Source organism: Petaurus breviceps, unplaced genomic scaffold (genome assembly GCF_028583685.1).
Source record: "Petaurus breviceps papuanus isolate PSGF00001 unplaced genomic scaffold, PetGlider_PUasm1.0 178, whole genome shotgun sequence".
Classification (NCBI taxonomy): domain Eukaryota; kingdom Metazoa; phylum Chordata; class Mammalia; order Diprotodontia; family Petauridae; genus Petaurus; species Petaurus breviceps.
Genome location: NW_027185777.1, coordinates 6,183,803 through 6,211,177, shown reverse-complemented (window position 1 = coordinate 6,211,177; position 27,375 = coordinate 6,183,803). Strand labels below are relative to the sequence as shown.

At 36.9% G+C, this 27,375-nt stretch overlaps 1 protein-coding gene across 2 annotated transcripts in view; it reads right to left on the bottom strand.

The window, feature by feature from the left end:
• Positions 1–27,375, bottom strand: part of ABCB1 (ATP binding cassette subfamily B member 1) — an 86,954-nt gene that overhangs the window by 40,694 nt on the left and 18,885 nt on the right. For both annotated transcript variants that reach the window (XM_069086229.1, XM_069086231.1), the window contains exons 6-12: positions 25,636–25,827; positions 24,872–25,043; positions 19,068–19,192; positions 12,953–13,124; positions 4,103–4,216; positions 1,167–1,277; positions 331–456 (exon numbers count right to left, since the gene is read on the bottom strand). In XM_069086229.1, the coding sequence (XP_068942330.1) occupies positions 331–456; positions 1,167–1,277; positions 4,103–4,216; positions 12,953–13,124; positions 19,068–19,192; positions 24,872–25,043; positions 25,636–25,827 (1,012 nt within the window). The remainder of the gene's footprint in view (positions 1–330; positions 457–1,166; positions 1,278–4,102; positions 4,217–12,952; positions 13,125–19,067; positions 19,193–24,871; positions 25,044–25,635; positions 25,828–27,375) is intronic.

Genomic DNA, 27,375 nt, shown 5'->3' with positions numbered 1-27,375 from the left:
TCCCATGCCTTAGGGTAGACATTCTCTTTCTCTTTACTCATTGAGAGGCTTGACATCTCTTGGTTACTCCCAACCTGGTTTTGTCCTTCTCGCTGATAGTTCTACAACGATGCAGGTGTGGCACATGCCACAGCTTCTTGGAGTCACAGGTGAGTGTTGGGTAACAGGTGGACACCAAAGGTGAATAGGCAACCCTGAAAAGGGCCTGGCAAGCCTTCAAACCAGAGTTGCTAGTCTTCCCTGATCATCTCATACATTCTATATCCTTGAAACTCCAACGGCCTAGCACACAGTAAACACTTTAAAAATACTGGTGGCATTGATTCTTACCACACCCTCAGCGGGATCATATAATCTCTGTATCAACTGGACAGTTGTACTTTTGCCACAGCCACTGTTTCCAACCAGGGCTACTGTTTGTCCACTGTTAACCTTGAGATTGAGGCCCTTCAGAATCTGTATGGACAGGTAAGAAAAAGACAATTGATATCAATACAATTCGGAAATAGAGAGCCTACAAAACCTGCGATTGAAATTTAGTAGTTTTCTGTTCAAAATTGTATTTCAATTTAAACATGCCATTTGAATTTATTTTTATTGAAGTCCCTAAGCAAAACACAAAAACAGATGAACACAGGATCCTGACAGAAATTTTTCCTCCATAAAAACAACTCATCATTTTAATTTGTGTACCCATTTTTATACATGAGTTGGTTCTCCTGGAAACAAAGGCCTATCTTTTATTACAAATATCCCACTACTGTTGTTCAGCTGTGAGACGTGGTACACAACAGTCTCTGAAGACTAAAAATGAGTATCTCTGAGTAGGTAGTAGAGAGGCACAAGATGGGGTGTGTACAGGTAGCAATGTATAACTAATGAAGAACTCCAAAGAAGAACAGGAATAAAAGATATTATCAGAGTGATGTATGACAGGAAGAGAAGACGGGCTAGTCACAAATTAACAAGAATGACAACTGAACAACCTATGTCCACTGGTATCCTCTCCACATTAGAAGAAATCAAGGAAAGCTTCAGTGAACTTATGGGAGGATATAGGCAAGAGACAAACATGGCGGATGTTGATGAGTGACAATCTGCGTCACGGGAGGAAACATGCACATCGATGAGATTATAGGTCTATTTGAGCTTTTTGAGTCTCTCACCTTAACTTCTTTCCGAGATGGGTAACTGAATTGAACATTTTTGAACTCCAAGTTTCCTTTAATATTATCTGGTTTATGGCCACTTGTTGAATAGCTGTCAATATTTGGATTCTAAATAAAATAAAACATGAAAAAATAAGAATAGTCCTAGGTTACCAAACTGATTTTTTTTCTCCCCATGGAATTTGAGCACAGCGTATTAATGGACCAGGAATAAGAGTGGACAAGTTAATTCTAGTAATATTATGAGATACAGTCATCATATAGGACAGAGAGACACAGTGTTGCATAATAGGGTGATGGATTCAAAACTGAGAAAGACTCAGGCTCACATCTCACTGGTAACAATGAATACAAAAGAAATTCCAAGAAGTAAAATATACAACCTATGTGTTATTTTTTGAATGCCATGTAATTGCAAAACACTTTTACTAATATAGCTTAAGAAGAGTTGGAAGCTGCTCAGAACAGGGCAACCCATACAGAATAAGCACTTAAAGCCATGGCTAACTATACAGATAAACAGGAAAAAAGTCATTGGAGAGCATCCTGAAACTAAAGCTATAGACTTGTAGCTGAAAAATAACCATGTGACTATGGGTAGCTTCATGTCAGTTTATTGAAATAAGGCAATATGGGATGGAGTGACACTGACCACTCTCCACCTCTTCCCAAAATAACAAAATCATAGGTTCTTGAGGTACTGATGTATATAGTACAGATCTAACTCATAGCCTTGGGCAACCAGGTAGCACAGTAGATAGAATGCCAGGCTTGGAGTCAGGAAGACTCATCTTCATGAGTTCAAATCTGGCCTCAGATACATATGGGCTGTGTGACCCTGGGCAAGCCACTTAACCTCAGTTTCTTGATCTGTAAAATGAACTGGAAAAAGAAATAGCAAACCACTCTAGTATCTTTCCAAGAAAACCCCAAATGGGGTGACAAACAGTTGAACACAACTGAACAACAGTAACTCATAGCCAATTGATTTCTTCCATTATAACCTTATGAGAAAATTCATACCAAGAATATTTTGTTCTACTTCTTATGCCTACTTAAAATGTAAGTAAATTAGTATAGCAATAGAGAAGGAAGATTGGATGAGTAGCCAAGACAGTGGTTCTAATCCTATCACTACCAGTAAACCATTTGAACTCTTAAGTATGGATTCCTTTTTCTTTAAATTGGGAGGTAAGACTAGATGATCTCTCAAGTACTTTCTTGCACAGAAAATCTTATGGTTCTGTGATAAGATTTCTAGACTAGTGACAACCCCAAATCAAGAAAAACACATACTTGAAACTGTTTTCCTCCTTTGGATGAACCTGAAATTTAACTGGTACCAGGAACTCCTATCTATTTTATAGCTTTGGAGTCTTAGAGAATAGCCTGGGTATGGGAGTGGGCATATGCACTAAGAAGTTAAGTGACTTGCCCAGGATCACACATCCAGCAGGTGTAAGATGTTAGCTTTGAAGCCAGATTTTCCTTATAATGAGGTTCTCTATCTACTATATCACACTACCTCTCTTTTTATTTTAAGAGATAGAATATGCTCAGTTATTCCAAGAAAGAATAAAATAGCCTTGGTGCTTGGGACTCAGGAAAAAACAAATGTAGAGTTAACATTCAGTAGTGTCTCAAAGCTTTTAAAAGATGGTCATTTGATGAAACTCAGAAAACTTAAGTAATTCAGAGTCTTATAGAAATTAAAATGATAGAAAAGAAGCTTAGATTGAATTTAATTTAACTCATTAATTCTGCAAATGAGAAAACTGGGGTCCAGGGAGTTGAAATGACCTGCCTAAGCCAGTAAGTGACTTAATTGGGACTAGAACCCAGGATTCCATTTCATTTTAATACTTTTTTTCTCTAAGATGCTACCAATTCAGAACTGGAATCTTTTCTTCTTTTTTGAAGGATTTACAACTGGCATTAACAAAGATTTATTCCTCAGAGAGTTTTAAGAAAATGTAACCCAGGGCTCAAGTCTGGGTATTTACATAAGACTCTCATCATTGATGGAGAAGATGATTACTCAATGCTGTATGAAGGGTGAAGTTGGTAAGAATCTGGAATCCTGACAGTCCTCTCTAGAAGTCAGAAACCAGAAAAACTCTTAACATTTAATGAGGAGACTTAACAAATGCCCAGGCTTGTGCCCTAAGTTCTATAAATCGAATCAAATTTTCATTACACTATGAATTCTTGCTATTTAAAATAACCTAATGATTAATCTCATAGCATCAATCATGTCTGACAATATATATGCAGGATACCTCTACTATACTGTGAGCATTGGTCTAATTCTAAGCCCTAGCTGACAGAGGTAAATGCATGTTTAACTATTAATATACTGTGAAGTTCTTATGCATCGAACAACTTGGCTTGGTCAACTACATTTATGGTTAAGGATGTAAGGATAGCAAACTATCAGCTTAACAAACTTCATCTAATTCAAGTATGCAAAGTAATTGGGGGAGGGGAATAGAGTCCAGACTACCCACTGACTGATTGTCCCTGACTGCGAGGGATTCCTCCCCCCACACAGTCCCTGTGAATCTGCCCAGTAACAACAATTAGAAATAAGGGTAGAAACCAAGAAGATCTAGGCTCAAAATTGGGGGTATTCTGCAAACCTAGCCACTGCTGATGTGTGTCTGTGGGACCACATACATTTGCATGCCTGTAAGTAATAAATCCCTTGACTTATGATCCTTTGCATATTTATCTTCTTTCTTGGCCCCTTGGTACCTTTACATCGACAAATTTGGATTTTCATATATTGGATTATATTAAGGAAATATTATTAACATGTTTACTTTAAGATAAGGATGAAGAGAAGGGTATGAGATATACTCTAAGTTGGTATTGTGCATGTATATGTATGTGGATATGAATATACATATCATATGAGGAAAGTTGAAGCTTACATTATCAATTATCCTGAAGATTCCAAAGGCTGCACCTCTGGCATTAGCAAAAGCTTCAATGCTTGGTGATGCCTGTCCAATACTGAAGGCTCCAATTAACACAGCAAAGAAGACCTAGGTAAATGGGAAGAAAGTTGTATGAGGTTATTTAGTCCTTTCCAGCTCTCTAATGCCTTTTATTGGGCAATTTCCTTTCCTTTTACATAATCATTTATTTTATTTTAAACATCTATTTTTTATTTTTTCTCAATTACATGTAAAGACAAATTTTTAAACATTAAAAAAATATTGAGTTCCATATTCTCTCCCTCCTCCTTCAGAAAGTAACCATTTTTTGATATATTATACATGTGTAATAATGCAAAACATTTCCATGTTAGCCATGTTGCAAAAGAAAATGCAGACCAAATCCCCCCAACACCAAGAATAATAAAGTTAAAAGAGAAAAAGTATGCTTCAATCTACATTAAGACTCCATCAGTTCTTTCTTTAGAGTCCTTCAGAATTGTCTTGGAGCCATTTATTTAAGAAGAGTTACCACAACTGATAAAAGTTACAGGAGAAACAAAACAAAGTAAAAGCCTTAATTACTGACAATATGGAATTTGGAAAGTTATCTGTTCCATGAGATAAAGTTCTCAGACAGGTAACATAAAATAATCAGAAAGTTCTATGGTTTAATGTTACACAAACTTCATATCCAGGCTGTCTTTTTACAATACATATTCTTGTTTTGTTTTGTTTTTTGCTTTTTTTGGAGGGCAATTGGGGTTAAGTGACTTGCCCAAGGCCACACGGCTAGTTTTTGTGTTAAGTGTTTGAGGCTGGATTTGAACTCAGGTCCTCCTGACTCCAGGGCCAGTGCTCTATCCACTGCACCACCTAACTGCCCCTATGATACATTTTTAACTGCAAAATATGGGTGTATGTATTTTTAACAGTATTTACTATCATTTCAAAATGAATTGTAATAAATCTTAGAAAAAGGTGGCTTGTCTCTCCTTCTGCAAATTTGTGAATAATTAATTCTCCCTTGTGGATTACTGATATAGAGTGATTCGAGAACTGTTTTAGGATTTAGCTGACCAGGTAGAGGACACAATGACTTTGCTCCTGGCCTTAGGTATACCATTGTAGTTTTCTCCTCACTTCACACCCATTCACCTACATGCAAAAATAGAAGAAGTTTAGAGATAGAAAACTGTAAAACCCTGAACCCCAGAGTGTTTGGTAGTTACCACTCCTCTACAAGGTTTTACAAACTTCAGAGTACACATAGGGGGTGCTTACCAAGAGTTAGAGTAAGATTGCCCATGGAGACCTCAGGCCCAGAGACTAAGGCATTTAGTTTTAATTGAAGATTAAGCCTGAGGGTACTCAGCTGGAGTCACCCTGTTCTGTGTCCTAAAAAGTATGGCACTTAGGTTAAGGGATCTCTGGCTGGAGATAAATGCCCACTAGCCACGACTCTTCAAAAAGAAAAGTTGACTCACAAAAGAAAGGTGAGAAAGGTTTTTTCCTAAGGTTGCTGTTGATCTTAAAAATGAGACAAGAGTTGCTTCTTGTCTAAAAGAATTATATATAAAAAAATCGTCTAAGTACCTTTTTAAAATAAAAGAGCATTCTAGAGATAGTACTATAAACCAAAGACTTCAGTTGAATCTGGGAAGTGGTGAGAAGCACTTAAAGTCATGAGTCCAATGGGCCTTTGGGTGGCATCAGTCAGAAAGACAACATGTCCAGAAAGAATGATCTTGAGGTACAAAGACCTAAGTTTCCTTTCAATGTGCGAGCCCCAGATATATGTGTTCCCTACATTTGTACCCTTTTATATGTCTACTCTTCTCACTAAATGACTTTGCTTTGAACTAATTGTGTCCTCTGGATATTAAAGGTCAATATATTGGTAGGAGCTCATGAGTCATGCTTTTAAGTATATGCAGACCCACAAAATACTCTGTACAAGACACAGAGAATACCCTGAATTTAGGTTAGCCTGTCTCTGGGGAAACTGCCTATTGAACTACAAGAGCCACCAAACACTACTTTGGATGCCTCCAGGGCCCCTTAACATGAGTTGGTTGGTGAGGCATTTCCTATTTTTCTATATCCTTAGAGAATAAGTCCAAGGCTGAATCCCCTTGCCTAATTTTCACCCTGACATTCAGCTGATCCCAAGGCTATTCTTTCCTCATGATCTGCTGAGGATATAAAATTGCTTCCTATCCCCAAGGAATTTATAGAAGACCCTCCTGTGTGTTGATATGAGGGTGAAATGAAGTACTGGAGAAGAAGAAGAAGAAGAAGAAGAAGAAGAAGAAGAAGAAGAAGAAGAAGAAGAAGAAGAAGAAGAAGAAGAAGAAGAAGAAGAAGAAGAAGAAGAAGAAGAAGAAGAAGAAGATGAAGAAGAAGATGATGATGAAGAAGAAGAAGAAGAAGAAGAAGAAGAAGAAGAAGAAGAAGAAGAAGAAGAAGAAGAAGAAGAAGAAGAAGAAGAAGGAGAAGGAGAAGGAGAAGGAGAAGGAGAAGGAGGAGAAGGAGGAGAAGGAGGAGAAGGAGGAGAAGGAGGAGAAGGAGAAGGAGGAGAAGGAGAAGAAGGAGAAGAAGATGACTAGTTGAGGAGGCTGGGAGGTCAGATTATACAAGGCATTATCAATATAAATATTCAGGACCACAAGGAAAGTAATGGTATAGAGGGAAAGATCATAATTTAGGTACTGAAATCTTTGAAGAATTTGGTAGGATAAGCTGAAAAACAACTGATGGCAACAACAAGGATGGGGAGATACAGGAGTTAGGTATAAAATTTACTTAACACAGTACCTTGCACAGTGTTGATACTTAGTATATGTTTGTGAACTATAATTCAAATGATAAGCCTATACCCCTATTTCTCAATAGAGAAAGTCCAAGTCATGAGCATTGTTTGGACCCTGATTTTCAACTAAAAGCATTAACTATAGTGGAGTTAACTGGTTTTCAGATGGATGGAATTCTAGTTAATTGACAGCACTGGAGAGACAGTTCTGAAGTAATTTAAAAAAATATATCATTTGGATTCAACCCCTACCCCTCACTGTTACTATGGTCCTCAGTCCTTTTCCAACCTTAAAACAGTCAGGATCTGTACAATAAATAAAACTAAAACAATTTACATTTCTTATAAACACATTAGAGTATAAATTGTGACCAGAATGTAAGGGATCATTTTAAATTAAGTTCTCCCAAAACAAATTTAAAAATACCCTGGAAGATTATTTCCCTTTTTTTAAAACCATACTCCAAAAAGACATCAATTAAACACTTTGACCTTCCCCAAAAGGCAATCCTTCACTTTCTAACATGTTTAGAAATGACTAAGAGATACTTCCCATTACTGTATTCATTAATTTTTGCCTCAGATTCAGACAATTAAGGGAAAAGATGCCCTAAATGGAAACATAAATCATCTACAGTGTGAGCTATTTTTACAGGCTAGATTTTGTCCTTGGCTCAATTCAAAATGATGCTTTAGAAGTGGAAGGAATGACAGAAATCAGCTAGTCTGACATTCTTATTTTATGAGTGAGACCCAGAGCATGTCTTACATAAAAATACTGATTTCCCACTGGTTTTAAGGTCAGCAAACAGGTCAAGAGGATTCTGGGAAGATGGTGGAGTAGGTCAGAAAATTCCAGGCTTTCCTGATTTCCCAAACAAACAAGATAAAATAGTGCCTTGGGGGGAACATAGAGTGGCAAAAATAAACAAGAGTTGGGACAAAACAATGGTCCTCCTGGACAATCAGAGAAGATCTGCAGAAAAATCCCAGTATGAGGTTTGGTCCCTGAGATGAGTAAACACCTCCAGGCTAGTTCCACTGAAAGGTCAAGTATTAGCCCTGGGTTTAGCTGCATTGGGAGGTGCCTTGGCCTCAGTCACAAGAATTTTCACCTCCAGACAATATGGGAAGTCAGGCATCTGATCAGTGGAAGATTGAGGAAATCTCTGGTGATATGGGATGTCAGGCCCAGCTGTGCTATAAAGACTTGGCCCTAGGTGAGAAGGAAGTACCACAGTCCTGTGAGTGCAAAAGCAGTGGGGCAGGGATACTGCTGGTCCTGCACTGTGGGTGCTTACAGAAAGCCAGAATTCCTGTTTTCAGTTCCAGGTCAGAGGGGATAACTGAAGGAGGCACAATTCCCCCATGGTCCAGGACTAGAGGTGATTACAAAAAAATAAGCTGCTACAAATAAAAATACAAAATAAACAGGCAAAGAAAAACAAATACAACCATAGAAAGTTATTATGAGAATGGAGAAGACAGAGTTCATCTTCAGAGAAGGAAAGTGAAGCAAAAAAAAAAAAGACTCTCCTACCCCAAATGTTAATGCCAAATGGTTGCCCATCCAAAAAGAATTTACAGAAGAATTTTAAAAAGGCTTTAAAAACCAAGTGAGAGCAATTGAGAAAAAAAAATGTTTAAAAATAAAAACAATTCTGGGGTGGGTAGGTGGCACAGTGAGTAAGAGCACCAGGCCCTGGAGTCGGGAGGAGCTGCAGTGAGTAAGAGCACCAGGCCCTGGAGTCAGGAGGAGCCGGGATCAGTTCCAGCCTCAGATACTTAACACCCACACACCCACACAAAAACTGGCCAAGTAACCTTGGGCAAGTTACTTAACCCCAATTGCTTTAAAAATAAATAAACAAACAAACAAACAAATAAATAAATGAATGAATGAATAAATGAGTGAATGAATAAATGAATAAAAATTAAAACAATTCAATAAAAATAAGAAGATTATGAAAAGAAACTCAACCAATTAGAAAAGGAGATTCAGAATCTTAAGGGAAAAAATGACTCCTTGAAAATTAAAATTGGGCAAGGGGAAGCCAGTGAAGTTTAAGAGACCAAGAAATAATAATAACAAAACATAAAGAATGACAAAAAATAGAAGAGAATATGAAACACCTAATAAGAAAAACAACTGATCTGGAGAACAGATCAAGAAGAGAAAACATAAGAATAATTGGACTACCTGAAAGCTATGATAAAAAAAAAATATCTTAATACAATAGTACAAGAAGTAGTCAAAGAAAATTGTCCTAAAGCATTAGAACAAAAGGGGAAAGTAGAAATAGAAAAAAATCCACTGATCACCACATGAAAGAGATCCTATGAGAAAAACCTACAGGAATATCATAGTCAAATTCTGAAACCCCCAGCTCAAGGAGAAAATATTACAAGCAACAAGAAAAAAATTTAAATATGGTAGAGCCACAATTAGAATAATACAAGACCTAGTAGTGGTGATACTAACAGACTGAAGATCTTACAAAACCATATATTGGAGAGCAAAAGAACTGGGGATATGGCCAAAAATATTATACCCCTAAAAGTTAAGCATAATCCTGAATGAAAAAAAAAGGATATTTAATGAATTGTCAGACTTTCAGGATTTTGTTAAGAGAAAAAAAACTGAACTTAATAGAAAATTCAACATATATCCAACAGGAATATAAAGACTAATTACAAGGGATTCAATAAGGACAGATTGTTTATTTTTTATATGAGGAAATGTAAAACATGTCTCAGATTGTTATTAGTAATTGGGTAGTTTGAAAGAAATATTGGGGTAGACCTGAGTATGACAGGATTCTAAAAAGTAAAACTGTTAAGGAAAAAGGAAAAAGAGTAGTTGTCTTATATAAATGAGGTGTGAGAGGAAGAACTGACACAGAGGAATTAGATAGGGAAGGAGGGCTGGTAGTTCTGGAGCCCTGCTTTTGTTGCGAATTGGTTTAAGAGGGAACAATACATATATATCTAGGAGGGTATGAAAGTCTTCTTTTTAGAAAGAAATAAAAGGTTGAGGGGATAGGGAGGGAAGAGAGTATAAGGGAGGTATTTTCAGGGGGGAGGGTGAAGAAAAAGGATAAGGGGAGTATAGAAGGGTGCTTAGATTAATGGGAATGAAAAGATAAGGGAGGGACCATGGGGGAGGGGGTAGTTTAAGTAACAGAGGGCAAAGTATTGGGGAGAAGTAAAGTAGAGGAGTCAGAAGGGATAGGAAATTAGAGATACACACAAATATAAAATATAGATCAGAAGTAGAATTTATTAGGGAAAAAAGCAGGGTAGCAATCATAATCTCAGACAAAATTAAAGCCAAAATATTTAGTCAAAAGGGAAAAATAGGGAAGCTACACTATATGTCAGTCATATTAATCAATATTGTTTTAGACTATTAAAATAACTAGACAGTATAAGGTTGAAATGTTGTTGTAGTGTAGGAAATGCTGAATTGATGGACTTAAGAAAATACTGAAAGACACGGACTTAAGAGGGAAGAGGTTATCTACCCTTAGAGAAACAGACACATATGAATATATGATTCTACATATGAGTATGATTACAGGTATCTAAACACATGCATGCATATGTATGCATGTGTACATATATATCTTTGTGAGTGTATATATTGGTATGTTTTTATGTGTATATGCATATATATGTATGTGTACATATGTATGTGCACACACACATATATCCTGGATTAACTGTAGCCTTCTAGGGAGGGGGGAGGGAGGAAGGGGGAAAAAAAGAAAGTAAAAAGTACACAGCAGAGAACAAAAGAAAACTTAAAAGGAAGCAAAGAAAAGATGGACAGCTCCGAACAAAATGTGTAGTATTTATTAAATAGGCTTTCTTGAAATGGCAACTTATTCTTATATATTTTGAATACTGTTTTACATTCTGTTGTGCACATGATAATATTTTTTCTTTTCTTACTTTGAATTTAAGTTTCAATATTCAAGTGCATCATTTGTTTCTTTTTCTTTTTATTATGTAATTTTAGTATTTAAGTTTAAAATAAAAAATATATCATATTCTTAAAAAAAAAGATCAGCAGACAACTGTTATAGCAATTTCTTTTTTTTTAATTGTTTGTTTACTTTTAGTTTATAGGATTCAATTCCACAATTCCTTGAGTTTCACATTTTGTCCCCTTCCCTCCCCTCCCCCTCAAGGTGGCATATAGTTAAGTATAGGATCTGTAAATACTTTCACATTATACATTAGTCAGGTTATGAAGACGGATTGTATCAGATGGAATGAAAAATGGTAAAGAGGACATAAAACCAAACAAGAAAAGGAAAAAGATCAGGTATTTTGTTTCCATCTGGATATAAACTCAGTTCTTTCTAGTTCTTTCCCTGGATGCACACGTGTTATAGCAATTTCTGAAAGATTTCCTGAGGTAAGCCAAGTAAGCTGCATCTTTCTTTAGAAAGCTTTTGTCAGGAATATGCACCATCTACTCTGAAAATGGGCAAGGAGCAGCTAGGACATGAGGGAAACAAGTGTAGGGAAAACACTGCACATCTAACTGTGTCTCCTTGGCTAAATCACTTTACCTGTTTGGGCCTCAATTTCTTCATCTGTAAAAATGAGATTAGGCAGTTGGACTAAATGATCTCTAAGTTTCCTTTAAAAAGCTCTTTATGAGATCACATTGAAGAAAAGAAAAATAAAAACCTCTGGTAGCCATTTCTATTTAAATCTTGGACAAATGTTTGTTAAAACTTATCTAGGCAACTTTGTGTAGTTTTTAAAATGTTGGCTCTAGTCATATGACGTGAAAAATCAATCAAGAAATGGACACTAGGGCTATGGCTTAAGGATGTCATTAAAAGGAAAAAAAAAGAGGGGTTTAAAAAATATTCCTTGCTTTACTTGTAACAACAAAGACCTAGCCATATCTGAGGAACAGAAAATGCCTAAGAAGCCGTAGAATGAGTGAATGAAATATTAATGCCATCAAAGGTGACCAACATGAAAATTACACAGAATCAAAGACAGACGGGTATGAAATTATGCAGAACAAAGAAGGTTAAAGCAAAAAAAGACTACAAACTTTCATTACGACTGATAAGCAGCAGAAAAAGAAAGAAAAACATCTGCTAAGTACACAGAAGGAACAGAGATTGGAAGAGGACAAACAAGAGATGTCATTGTTGATTTTAGGTTTTAGGACATAAAATGTACCATAATGTAAGTAGTTAAAAGTTAATTGGTTTCTGTATTTTGTAATATTCCATCTATTTACTGAGTTTCTTATTAGGCTTAAAAAATTTTTAACCTTATTTTTGGACATAGCCAATGTAGGAATTTGTTTTGCTTAACAATGCATATTTGTTTCAAGGGGTTTCTTTTACCTAATAGGGCCAGTTGGGAGGGAGAGAAAATGAACAATTGTTTGTTTAAAAAATAAAATTTAACTTAAAAAATCTTTTTTAGAGGATTAATTTATTTAAGCAATCTACTGAAAGATAGAGATCATAGATTATATTTTCAGAGGATTAGAGCTTTTGAGGTGGAAGGGTTCTCAGGAGCTTATATAGTCCACCCTCATTTTATCTATGAACCAGTGGGGGTCCAAAGAGATTTCAATGACTTGGACAAATTCACATAGATGGTAAGCTTCAAAGGCAGAATTTGAACCCCAGACCTTTAGTCCCTGGGCTAATGCTGTTTAGCTCCATAATGCAGTTAATTCCTTCATTGTTTTTCTAATCTAGTATCTATATATTTCTACTTTTAACAGGTATTATATTATTCCTTTGTCCTACTAGACACAGATCTTTTATTTTGCTTTTTGGAGGGCAATTGGGGTTAAGTGACTTGCCCAAAGTCACATGGCTAGTAAATGTGTCAAGTGTCTGAGGCCAGGTTTGAACTCAGGTCCTCTTGACTCCAGGGCCGGTGCTCTATTCACTGTACCACCTAGCCACCCCTACACACAGATCTTGTCAAAGCAAAACAAACCCCCTAATAATTTCTTGAGAAAATTCTAAGCAAACACTTACAGTGAGTACTTCTCCAATAGAGTATTCTCCAGAGATGATCAAAGTGGTCCCATACCAGAATGCCAGTGAATATGAGGCATATATCAGCAGGAAGGCAATTCCCATTGAAACGTTGGCCGTAATAGCTTTCTTTATCCCAAGATTTTTAGCTTCTTCTAAATTTTTGTTGTACCTTCGAAAGACAAGAGCAATTGGAAAATATATACACCCTCGTGAACAACAATAGTCAGTGCAAGATCAGGGATGTCCTAAATAGGCATAATGCCATTCAAACATTCCCCATTGATCCAACATCTTGATAACTAAAAAATTTTGCCTATGATTCCTGATGTCAAGGGATATAACTTCTGGAACTTTTTTATTCTTAATTTTAAAAGAACACCATAGATTCACTTTGACTTGAAAGTACCAAGCAGAAAACACCCATGAGATCTAAATGTGGAGAGTATTAAAGCTCATTGTAATAGTAATGTAATCTGAAGATCCCCTTGTATTGGCAAGCACTTAGCACCTTGTTTCAAGTGTGACTGTACCAAGTATTATGATCCAGAACTTGTGAATCCCACAGTGGGAGGAACATCCTGTTGTAACAGGAAGGGGCAAAACAGGGAGGAGTTAATACCTTATATAAGGAAAAGCCCAAGCTGAGAGAGGCCAGAATTTCTCTCAGGAGGCTGGACTGCTACTTCTGGACTAAGGACTGAACTGAGAATTGAGAGAGAAATAAGAACTGAGACAGAACTTCTTGGAGCAAGCCATGTGGAGGCTGAGGAGGAGAGACCAGAAAGTGATTTTGAGAACAGAGCTTATGGTGGCAGAGCTTCTTCTGAGAGCCAGCCAAAACTTCTGCTGAGAACTTCCGAGAACCAGCTGGACTTGCCAAAGACTCCCAAGGGCCAGACAGAGCTGCCAGAGGAAGCATGACTATGGTGTCCATACTGTGTCTGTTTTGGGTCTATGTTGATTGCACAGGCAGAAAGTGCTTTTGGTAAGGGTGCCAGCAATGTGTGTGAATGTTATTGTGCCTTTGTTAAGCCTTGCCTTCCTAGGAACAGAAACTGTGAATGACTTGAGATGGACTGGACACTGTGAGTTTCAATGGAATGGGAACTAGACAAGGAAGTGGGAGCTGTCTGCCTTTGAACCTAGGAGACAATTTGTTTGATTCAGGCAGGAGCTGGGACCATGGAAGAGGAACCATGGAAGCTGAGAGCCTGCCTCGAGTCAAGATGAAAAGACCTCTCCTTGAGTATTCAATGCTGACAGATTACACTGTAACTTACTTGTGACCTAGGGGTGGATGACCTTTTTACTTTCCACTACCCCTTAAGAGGGTACAGTGACTGGTGATATTGTAACTTAATTGTGATTTAGGGGTGGATGATCACCTTTGTACTTTCCACTAGTCCTTAAGAGGGTGCTGAGTGGTTACTGATGATAACTTGATTGCACCCCATGGGTGGAGGACTTTGACCTTTGTACTTTCTGTCAATTAAGGGGCTTGCCTCCTTAAGGGTGATTGAATTAAGGATTTATTGTTGAATAAATAGAGAGTTTACTATACTGTGTAATCAGAATCTTAAAAGCTATTCACAGCAGCAGTCCTCTGGAAAGCTGTTAGTGCTTGGCTTTACACACATCACAATGTGCAGTCAAATGGATTTTTTAGAAACATTTGACAGTTTATACCAAATGTCCATTCATGATCTTCTTGATTTTTATATGTGCTATATTATATTCTTTCTTTTCAGCTTCATTTAACAGCCTCTTTCTTTCCCATTCATGTCAAATAAAATTAATTTGCCCTTGTAACTTTCTAAGATTAATTCTGTCAAAATAGTACTCTTCTGGTCTCAGATACTTACTAGCTGTGTAACCCTGGGCAAGTCACTTAAACCTGTTTCCCTCAGTTTCCTCATTCATAAAATGAGCTGGAGAAGGGAATGGCAAACTATTCCAGTATCTTTGCCAAGATAACCCTAAATTGGGTCACAGTCACAACATGACTGAAGAACTGAAATATATATTTACATAAGAACTACATATCTGCAGAATTAAAATATTTATCTATACAATTTGTGATTGGATTTAAGAACTAAACAAAATCCTTTCATATTAATAATATCTGATATTTGTATAGCACTTTAAGGTTTACAAAGTGCTTTATAAATATTATTTTATCCTTGAAACAGCCCTGGGAGGTAGCTGCTATTATGAGTTCCTTTTTACAGATGAAGAAACCGAGGCTGAAAGAGGTTAAGTAACTTCCCACGTACCACAGAGCTAATAAGTATCTGAGCTTATAAAACATCATTTATATACAAAAACAATTCCTATGTCACTAGAAATCTTTGTGTTCTTTCTACTTGTGGTTCTACATTATAACAAATACGAATTACATTAAAACAAATGTTTTGATAACTGAGGCTCGGGCTATATAAGCCCTCATGAAGATCAGCCAAAATTAAAACCCACTCAGTGACTTTCTCTCCTCAGTTTTAGTCCTGTTATCTTTCTCAGCTGGGTTTGTCAGCTTCCTTATTGGATCTGTTTGTGGGCAAATTTATCTACTCTAGTAACTATTTATCCCATCCAATCCCAAGCCTGCCCTCCACCCCCAATGCCAAAACTGGCAGTTTCAAGACCATGCAGCAAAAGATGGTAAATAAAATGAATACAATTGCCCTGTCATTTGAGGAAACTTCCCAAAATAAAGAGCCAGCATGTACTGAGTGGAAAGTTCACTGTATTTGGAGTCTGAGCCTCTTAGTTCAAATGCTGACAGCTAAACTCTTTGGAACTTAGTTTCTTCATCTGTAAAATGAAAAGACTGAATTAGAGTGATGGCACTCAGACCCCTAAGACCCCTTTGGGGTCCTCAGGACTCTTTCGGCACATCCTTAAGACCAAAAGTACTTCCATAACAATACTAAGGCATTATTTGCTTATAAAAATACTCCTCCCTTTACCAACTACACATCTGTATGGGGTTGGATCTTTTTTATATACTTCAACCAAAACAGCATATCAACATAATGACAGATCAAATGCAAAAGCAGAAATGAGAATCCAGCCACCTTCTATTGAGCTATACATTAAAGAGATTTTCAAAAACAGGCAAAAACAACCCCCTCTTCTCTTTTGTTTTGGAAAATATAGTTATTTTCCACTAAAATGTTATTTATATTAACATGTAATGAGTTTATTATTATTTCTTTAAAAAGAATTACTAATATAAATTTTAAAAATTTATCAGTTTTGATCTCAAATATGGTAAATATTGATAGATATGATCCACATAAACAAAAGCTATTTGGGTTCTAATATAAAGGAGTTCTGAGGTCAAAAAGTTTAAAAACCACCAGAATAGATGGTCTACTAAAGGTTCCTTCCACCTCTAAATTTTATGATCCTATAATTGTTTTTAAAAGGACAAAACACATTTTCCCAAATAAATTCAGAAATCTCCACATTCTTAGAAAAAATCTTGGATGTCAGAAAGATTATATTTTATTCATGGACTTGAAAATGTTAGTACCTTCTAGCAGGTTATTCATTACCCAATCTTGTACTTAGAGGCAGCCATTACTAGGCATATTATCCATCCTAATGATTGAAAAACAAAACTCAAAGCTGAAGCTCACACCTATAATCTCAGGTATTTCATGTTATTGCTTACCCAGGCTAATGCTGGTGGAAGCCATTTCATTGACATCATGCTGTCCCAAGCAGTCAGAAGAAAACATTACACACAAGACAAATCAACAATGAGAAAGAATATAATTTAGATTCCAGGAAAAATTGATAAGTGAAAGGGGGGTAGAGAAGAAAAAGGTGATTATAAAAAGAACTATTTTCTGTTTTATGTTAAACAGCAATTATAATAACTCAGAAGGTGTGTAGTAAAGCGGACAGAATGCTTGGTTCAGAATCAAGACAACCTAAATTCACATCTTGCCTTCAACATTTATTAGCTATGTGACCTTGGGCAAATCAGTGGAACGACTTCTGTGTTAGGTATCTCCCTAAGACTCACCTGCTAAGTCATAGGGTATCATGATCTCTATTTGGGGAGAAGCTCCTACACAGGCATGACCTATTATGACAAAAATCACAGATCTTTCCCATATTCACAGCTCACATTTGAAAAAGTCTTTAAGTTTGTAAGGCACTACATATGGGACCTCTCAAAAGGTTCTCAAATCAACTCTAAGAGACATATGGTGTTGAGTGGTGTTCTCCCTACAGTATTCTTCACACTTGGTAGAGTGGGAAGGCAGGAAGTGGAATGACTTTCCCAAGACGGTGAAACTAACAAGAGTACAACCAAGATCTTAATCCTTTGGGGCTTTTTTTAATTGTTTAAATTTTTTTCAGTAACAATAATTTTAAAAATATTTTAAAAGTAATCTTTAGCAACAGTCATTCTTTCCCATCTTGGATTTAGGTGGTTTGTTTTTCCTTCCTAAATATACTACTATGCTACCCTTGTTTTGGGGAAAAAAACCTCAACAAAGTTAAGCTTGTATAATGACACCTCCAATGTACCAAAGAATTTTAAACTTTTAATGTTTTCTTCAGGGTGCTAGCCACTGCTGCCTGCATTCATTCACCGTATGAGCAAATCCTACTGAGTTCCCTGTCAAAAATATTTAAGAACAAATGGTCCCTGGAGCAGCCCATTATCTCCCTTTGGGTCTGACTATTTACAGCAAAGCAGACTGGTCAGCCCCCAATGCTACCAAGTCACTAGGCAGAGTTCCAAGAGAGAAACTCCATGAAATTTCTTAAGTAAGAAAAAAAGATTATTTTCTCCGCTGGAAAAGCATAAAAAGTGGAGGTCACTGTCCAGACTAATAGGCAAAGTCCAGTTCTCCTCTGAGATAGCCCTAAACCTATGCCAGGCTGAATGAATGTTTTTTTAATCAATACTACCACTCATCTGGTAAGATTATCTTCTCCATTTACCCCATACATATCCTGCTGTATACATATGAAATACTTTTGGTATTTCAGCTACAAGTCTTAAATTTGCTTGGGAGACCACCTGGAATAAAATTAAGGGCTTTAATAGCATAATGCAAAATTATTAGTTCCCCTTAAGCTAACAGACTGTTTCTTAGTCATGAAAAATCAGACTGATTTGACTTGCTTTTCAGAAAGCAAGGTGTTCTTGGGTTCTCTGTCTTTAAGACGTTTGAAAACTAATTTCATTCTTATACTCAGTGGCAGATAATCAAGGTCATTTATTCATTAATATGCTTCAAAATTAAACACATTCTTTTGTCTTCAGAACACATTGGAGCTATTATTTCAAATTTCAAGCTACCAGTCAACTTTTGTCTGTCCCACAACAGAAAGAAAAAAGGATGTTAATAACTCTAAACAGCAAATCATTTAAAATATTATGGAGCACATTATGGATGGGCTTTTCCCCCTGTAGATTTACTATCCTAATAGTGACTGGCTCAGGCTAGAAGGAAAATTATTTTGCATGCAAACCATCTGTGTGATAAACTGTTCAAACTGATCAGAGACGTGTCAGTCATAATACATTTATGCATAATGCAAATGATGACTACCTTTGAATACTAAGCATCTATTGGAAGACCAACTCTAACATATCATATTTCATACACCAGTGCAGGGCCTGGGGTCACAAAGGCCTGGGTTCAAAACTGGCCTCAGACACTTACTAGCTGTGTGACCCTGGAAAAGTCACTTAACACTATTTGCCTGAGTTTCCTCATCTGTAAAATGAGCTGGAGAAGAAAATGGCAAAACCACTTCAGTATCTTTGCCAAGAAAACTCCAAATGGGGTCACGAAGAGTGGAACACGACTGAACAACAAAAATAATATCAACCATCACAGGAGTATTTTCTTTATATGTAATATAATAAAAGAAGGCATACAGGGAAATCTTTAAAAGTACAACATTTTTTCAATCAGTTTTGAGAGAGAGAGAGGGAGAGAGAGAGCGCGGAGAGAGAGACAGAGGGAGGGAGAGAGAGCTGAGGGGGGGAGGGAGAGAGAGGGAGGAGAGTGAGAGAGACAGAGACAGAGAGAGAGAGAGAGAGAGAGAGAGAGAGAGAGAGAGAGAGAGAGAAACCAACCTTTCCAGCTCTTTCTCTTGTCCTCCAAAAGCAATTACAGTTCTAATTGCTGCTAGGACCTCTTCAGCTACTGCTCCAGCTTTTGCGTATGCTAATAATTCTTTATCAGTAAAGGTAGACAGTACCTGTTTGAAAAAGAGATAGAAAAATTCATTTTTGATCCCATGATTTAGAAACCCCTTTAATAAAATCCGACTCTGATGATTCACGCTGGTATGGTAGTGACCCCTGGTTTTTCTAAAAGGTTACACCAGTGGGGGCCAGTTCTGGGAAGTTCAATGCAGCTAGAAAGCCTCAGTGATGAGCTGCTACACCAGCCTAGCTAAGTGGGGAGAGGATCATCATCAGAACACTGGTCACAAAATGATCCATTTTTCTGACCCCAGAAACTCATGAAGTCCAGCTATGGAAAGGCAGAGACATTGCTATTTGAGCTGGTGGCAGGTACAGCCTATTTCAATCCTTCAAAAAACACCTTAGGTCAGTGGTTCTTAACCTAGGAGGGGAAGGGAGGGGAGGGAAGGGGAGGGAAGGAAGAAGGAAGGAAGATGTGTGTGTGTGTGTATACTAGATAGATATAGATATAGCTAACTACATTTCAAAACAATTGATTTCCTTGATAATCTTATATATTATACTTTAAAACTTTTCATAACCTGCCCCCTTACTCTTCCAGTCTTCTTATACCTTACATCCTTCCTTATTCTGCGTTCCAGTAACACTGACCTCTTTGCTGTACTCCACCCCCCGATTTACACTTCATCACTGGTTGTGTCCCATGCCTGGAATTATCTGCCTCCTCATTTCCTTCCAGTCTCAGTTAAAGCCCTACCTTCTGCCAAAACAAACCAACCCCTTTCCCAGTCCTCCTTAATCTTAGGTTTTTCCTTCGGAGACAATCTGCCCCATTTGCCCCATACATATCCTGTCTGGGTATCCCTGATGGCATGCTGTCTCCCCACTACATTGTGCACTCCTTCAAAGCAGGGACTGTTTTTGTCCTTCTTTGTAACCCCAATAATTAGCCCAGGGTCTGGCATACTGTAAGGGCTTAATACATGCTAGCTGCTTGCCTGCATTTAAGAATGTTATCTTGAGAAGGGGTTCATGACACACAAAAAAAGGTTAAAATAACTAGTTTAGGAAGTTACCACATAAATCCCTCTATACAAAGTAGCCATGTGCAACTTTTCTCTCCTGAATATTATGTAATGGGAGAGAAGGGAGGAAGAAGGACTGTGTATACGTAAGGGCAATGTATGTAGGGCACAATCTATTATTACATCTGTCATCTTTATTCTGAGGTCTCAACCATGTTGGACCAGGAATGAAGAGTGGAGGGCAGGGGAAGTCAGGTTGGCTGCAAAGGCTGCAAGCCTCAAGGCTATGTCTAATGCCAGGGCAACGAAGAGCTTCCTTTGCCATCATCCATGGGATTGATCCAGCTCCTTAGAAAGCCCCTTTGATCTTTGATCTGTCAATACCCTCCATTGCCATCACTGTAATTAAGTCAGTAATCTTAAACTTTCAATTAAAACAAAAGGGGCTTTATATTTTAAATACCTTCTTAATTTTCTGTACCTAGAACTTAAAGCCAAATGCCAGCAATCAGTCAAACACACACTCATTATCACGTAGCCAATTAACTACAATAACTCTTATTAAACATTTAAATCACACAGATAATTCAGGGACTTATGTATATGTGATGCATTAGTCATTAGGAATGCAACTTCAAAAACATATTATCAGTATAGTAACTTTTATTTTATTTTATTTATTTTTATTTTTTTAAAGCAATTCGGGTTAAGTAACTTGCTCAAGGTTACATGGCCAGGTGTTTCGGGGTGAGTGCTAAGTGTCTGAGCCTGGGATTCGATCCCCAGGTCATACCGACACTGGAGCCGGTGTTCTTACTCGCTGAGCCACCTGGCCACCTCAGTATATTAACTTTTAATGCTTCAAAATACCATCTTTAGGTGGCCTGGTGGGGACAGCATTAAACCTAGAGTCAGAGAGACCCAAATTCAAATACTTCTTCAAACACATACTGGCTGTATGATCCTAAGCAAGCACTTAAACTTCATCAACCTCAGTTTCCTCATTTACAAAATGAGAATAATAATAGCACCTATCTCATAGGGGTGTCAAGGATCAAATGAAGTAACTTAATAACCATAGCTAACATTTATCTATAAAGTATTTTATAAACCTTATGGCCATATAGAAATGCTAGCAATTATTTATAAATTTTCTATCCTTATTTACTTAAAAAAAACTTAAAATTGACCAGATTCCCCCCTCCTCCCCATACCACTTTTAGTAGAAAAAGGCAAAATGATAAAACACATTTTTTTAAAGAAACGAACCTTGAATTGTTATCAGAGATCAAGCATATACAAAGCCCTTTGCAAACATTAGCTATATCACTTCTACTATTATTAGAGATTAGTAACACCTCAGATTTGCACAATAGGTCAGTAGACTTAGCCTCCCCTCCCCATCATTCTAAAGCATTAGCATTGTACAATTATAACCAATATGTAAATGAGGCAGTGGTCATAGTGCCGCCCTGCCGACCTCAGGGGCAGGAAGAACTGCTTCAGCCACACAATAGTTGTATCACCTTGGGCAAAGCATTAGACTCTCAGTGTTCCAGGCAACTTTCTAAGGCTATAAATTACATAATAAGGGCTTACCTGTATTGATAAAAGGAGTTTCCTTGAGTATATAATATACCCAGACCAAAACTCAAACAAATAAATAATGAAGATAATAAAAGTTTACATGAGCATAATGTTCTATAGTTTACAAAGCCTTTTAGATATGTTATCATATTTCATCTGCTAAGGGAGAGGAGAGAAGTAATATAAGGTGGTAAAAAGAGCCCCAAAAGACCTAGATTCAAACCTAGTTTTCCCCTAAAGAAGATGTGAGACAGTATTATTTAACTTCTCTAGGTTTCTTTCTCACCAGTAAAATAAGAGGGTTGGCCCAGATTGTGATGAAGATTACATCCAAACTTAAAATCCTATCATCTTAGAGTAATTATTATGCTAATGAGAAAACTGAGGCCCAAATATTTCTCGGTTACACATAAGTGGAAAGGATTAGACTCAAATCTGCCACAGCACCTAGACACTACTTCTGCCTCCTAAGAGGAACGAACTATATAATACAGAAAGATAAGTTATATTCATTATCCTGAATTTACTAAGCCCATAAAGTGAGCTAATTCATTTGGAAGTGATTATTCCCCCTCCACTTAATAGTATTGTATTTTTTTCCAGTTACATGTAAAATGTTTTCAACATTTATTTTTTTATAAAATTTTAAGTTCCAATTTTTTCTCCCTCTCCTTCTCCTCTCCAAGACATCAAGGAGTCTGATATAGGTTATACATGTACAATCATGTTAAACTTATTTCCACATTAGTCAGGTTGTGAAAGAAGAATCAGAACAAAAGGGAAAAACCATGAGAAAGAAAAAACTAAAAAAAAGGTGAAAATAGTCTGCTTTGATCTCCATTTAGACTCCATAGTTCTTTCTCTGGATGTGGACGGCATTTTCCATCATGAATCTTTTGGAATTATCTTGGATCATTAAATTGCTGAGAAGTGCTAAGTCTATCATAGCTTATCATCACACAATGTTGCTGTTACTGTGTATAGTGTTCTCCTGGTTCTGCTCACTTCACTCAACATCGGTTCCTATATGTCTTTCCAGGTTTTCCTGAAATCTGCTTGCTCATTATTTCTTATAGCACAGTAGTATTCCATTACATTCATATACCACAACTTGTTCAGCCATTCCCCAATTGATAGGGAATTCCCTCAATTTCCAATTCTTTGTCAGCACAAAAAGAACTGCTATAAATATCTTTGTACATGTAGGTCATTTTTCCTTTTTATGATCTCTTTGGGATACAGACGTAGTAGTGGTATTACAGGATCAAAGGGTATGCGCAGTTTTATAGCTCTTTGGGCATAGTTTGAAAGTGATTTCTAATTAACAAGGATGAAAAGTAAAAAGCATGTTATTTAACCAGCATCGCTTCACCAAAATGCCAATTAATCCATGAACGAGGAATGCTATTGGTCCCTCAATCCCTCAAGCATCCCAATACGCTGGAGTCTATTTTAGACACTATATTTTTATTTTATTTTATATTTTAGGCATTTTGAGAGGCCATGTGGAGTAGTGGATAGAGCCTGCATCAGAGTCAGGAAGATGAATCCATCTCCAGCCTCTAACACATACTGTCTCTTTGACCACGTTCTCAGAAGAATGTTTCCAATCACATAATATAAATTACCTAGCTTTAAAAAAGGAAATGAATTCTATTGAAATACAATGACCAGAATATCAAAACAAGTTCACTGACTCCAGTTTATGAACTCTTGTTCCTTGACCAAAACTTGAAGAACAGGGAGAGTTTCTTCACTGATGAAATTACAGGTTCAGATGCCCCTAAATTACATATCATATTGTTGGTCCATATACATTTGGTGTTAGACTGTTGCTGTACAACAATGAACCTTAAGTAAATTCAAAGAACATCTAATAAGTCAGAGGATCTAAGTTACGTTAGTGTCAGAGGGCCCATAACAACAATTTTCCATATCCCTGAAAGAGTGAAGAAATAAAAGCCACAGTATAGAATCAGTGTATCGTTTTTTCTAAGTTTCTCCAACGATTATAGCCTGAATTTTCTCTGGGTTTGGTTAACTTCTTTCAGTCTTCCTTTATTTTAGCATCTCGAGGTTATATCTAGGGAATACAGAACTTGGGACTAATCACATATTGTCTGTTTCTCCCTCACCTTTAAAACATTTTATACTGGTCATAATGAATATCAAGCACAGTCATCTACTGGGTAAAATAATTCCCCAAAGGACAGCAATGATCTGACAGTATGCTAGCACATACATAGAAAGTATCCTAGTATATACATAGAAAGAACTTGCTCCCTAGAAGATCTTTAGCAAGTTGCTTGGCCTCTCTGGGCCTCAGTAACTTCATCTGCAAAATGAAGAAATGACCACTAAGATCCCTTCCAACTCTAAATGTATGATTCTGAAACCCCAAAAGCAGTTTTACTGCTTTTTTGTACACACACACACACACACACACACACACACACACACACACACTTCCATTGATCTATACTGAAGCCTCTCCTTGTCTCAATAGCCAGGCTTTGTGAGATTCTATGGAATAAAATGACAAATGAGGAGGCAGCTTTCTGTAGATGAGGGTCTCTACATTTAACTCTCTTGGTTCTTAGAAGGAGAATGAATGCACACTTGGTTCTGTACTCAAGGGCTTTCTCGCTTGGTAGGGCCACCCAAAGTCTGCCCTTCATAAGCATGGCCTTACTGTTGAGTTGATGGCAAAAGACTTAAGTGGAGAACAGGCTGGTTACCTAAATCAACTTCAGGTTTCTGAATTTTTAAGCACCAATAGGGGAATTTTCCTCTTTATATCTACTGTCCTACCAGCAGTACTGCAGACCCTCTCTCCCCACCCCACCACCCCATTTCATCTCCAAGCTCAATGCCAAAAACACAATTAGTAAGATTTTAACAACTACAGATTTATTGGATAATTTACAGTCATCAAGATACACAGTCTCTTTAACTAATTTTCAAGGGAATATTCCTGCTACTTCCCATTTATTTTTAGTGGCAGATCTAAAGCCCAGTGAACAGACAAGTCAGGGGGCTGTTGGTTTATTAAGTATGGCAGGTGTGTTTTATCTGTGGGTGAAAAACATTGCTGTAAATTTCACAGGTTTTACATACCTTTGCCCAGATGGCAGATGACACTCCTAGGACAGGACTAATGGCCAGAATCACAAGTGTTAGCTTCCAGCCTCTTGAAAATCCAACTATAAAACCTGTAAGGAATGTTGCTACTGCTTGAAAGAGTATTCCAATTTTGTCTCCAATTCCCTCGTTAATTTTGGAGACATCACTAAAAGAAGAATATAAATACTACTGTCAAAATCATAAATATTTAAATCATTTCTATCGGGTTTAAGATTATTTCTGATACTGCAAAATAAGGTTCAATGCCCCTCTTAATTTTTGTTCTACCAAGTCAAATATTTGCTACCCAGAGCTATGGTTCACAGGTGTGAATATGCATATGTAGTCCAAAACTGAGCATGGACAATTCAAAAGGTTCAAGAGGTCTCCATCCCCAGGGAGAAAAGTTAAGAAGCAAACCACCCATAGTCACATTTTCTGTCATCACTGGTAGGTCTAAAAATGCATATCATCATGTCCAAATCAACACAACAAATGTGAGCTGTCAATGTAATGAGCACAGGGTTAATTCTGTAGACTTCATAATGTCATTCAATAATCATTATTAAGCAGCTACAAGTATAAGTCCCACTTCGTGATATAAAAATAAACCGAACACAGTTCCTGTTCTTAAGGCACTTACAATCGAGTAATTATTTCCTCCAGAGTTTGTCAGATCTCTTAAAAATAGTAGGACATTTAAAAGTCGTTGAAAAGAAAGAATCATCTTGAAGTTAAATATCCAATAATATACTTACTCAGTTAGTCGAGTGTTCAGTTCCCCAACATCATGGATGTCAAACCAACCAATTTCCTGGCGCATTATTGAATGGAAAAACTTTTGCCTAATTTTCTTAATTTGTCGTCCAGCAGCTAAGGTCCAAAATGAAACTTGAATGTAGGCAGCAACGAGCACCCCAAAGCCCACTGCACTATAATAATATGCATATCTGGAAAACAGCAAAAAGCACCGAAAATATTTCCTTCAGCCAAAACAAGTCTTTCAGAGGCAATTTAACTTTTCCTACTCTCTCAATTTTCCTAATCTGACCATTCTTAAGAAGTAGAATGGTTCATAAGTTGAGGTAAATGTCAGCATCACTTGTTGGCTGTTAGTCTGCTATAGAATAACAGTTCTCCCACCCCATTCTTGCTTAATTACTTTTTTCTCATCATTAATGAGTAGGTGAGACAGCTCCTGCAGGTAAGCCAATGGAAAAAGATCCTGTCAGATGATTGAATCAAGGACAGTAATGTTCCTTAGTATTCTGGGATGTTAATCAAGTCCCATTCCAAATATTGGAAAACTTCTAGGAAAAAGGGTTTGTTCTGGGTCAGTACAACTGACAGCTTTGTCCCTCAAAAGGGCTTATTTTAGTTCTTAAACCCAAATTCCATAATGATAAGTGGCAAACATTCTCTGGACCATATCAAATTCTTTGATATTTAAACACACACACACACAAACACACACCCTGAGGGCTTTGTCAAACAATTCCTTTTAAAGGTGGAATGTCAGAACACCCAAATGAAGTAGAATTTTATTATAACTGAAGTTTACAATTTTTGACATTTCAGTATTCAGATATGTGTGTGTGTGTGTGTGTGTGTGTGTGTGTGTGTGAATTTTGCCCAAGCTATACAGAGGAGCAGAGAATAACATCTCAACATTGAGTTGTATACTTTATCAGAATCAAGCATCTTGGCACATAGTTTTTCACTTAGAGGTTCTGAGGTTAAGTACAACAGATAATTTTGATCATGGCAATAAACCCTTGGTTAATGGATTACTCACTGGTGAATTATTACCCCAGTGTTAATCATCTATAGTTGAAGAGAACTAAATAGATGTTCCAAAGTGAGAAAAATACCAGTTTTCTCTGAAGTCTAAAGCAATCCATGGCCCTTAATCCCATATATTTGTTACTAGTGTTTGCGTTTTTAAACAAAACAAGAATTAAAATAGTTCAAGCAGTCATTAGACGATTTCCATTTGAAGTTAAATACCAAAAAAACAAAAAATAAAGTTCTGAAGTACATTGAAATTTCTGGTTTCCTCAAAAGGCTCAAATGCCTTTCCAACTCATCCTGCAACAGGCCTTAGTTTTTGGACTTCCTATCCTTTTTTCACCTCCCCTTTCATTTATTTTATGTGTCTTTAGTACCTTCATTACAGGTAGTAGATTTAAGTCTCTTAAATTCTTTAACCATTAATCAAAAGGAAAACCAGGAACATGGGAAAAGGAGAAAGGCAGGAATGGGAAGGCAAGTTATTACTGGGGAATTGGCTAACAAAAATTGTCATTTTAATTCCAGATGGCATCATTGTCATCATATGACTATGATGAAAAAAACCTGAGAAGCAAACTAAAATTCTCTAACTTCAATGATATATAAGAATTAAATGTTCGACAAAATGTCTATAAAATTGTATTAAGACTTTATTATGTTGTTATTAGTGATAATTTTGAGACTGGGTCTCTCTCTCACTCAGGGAG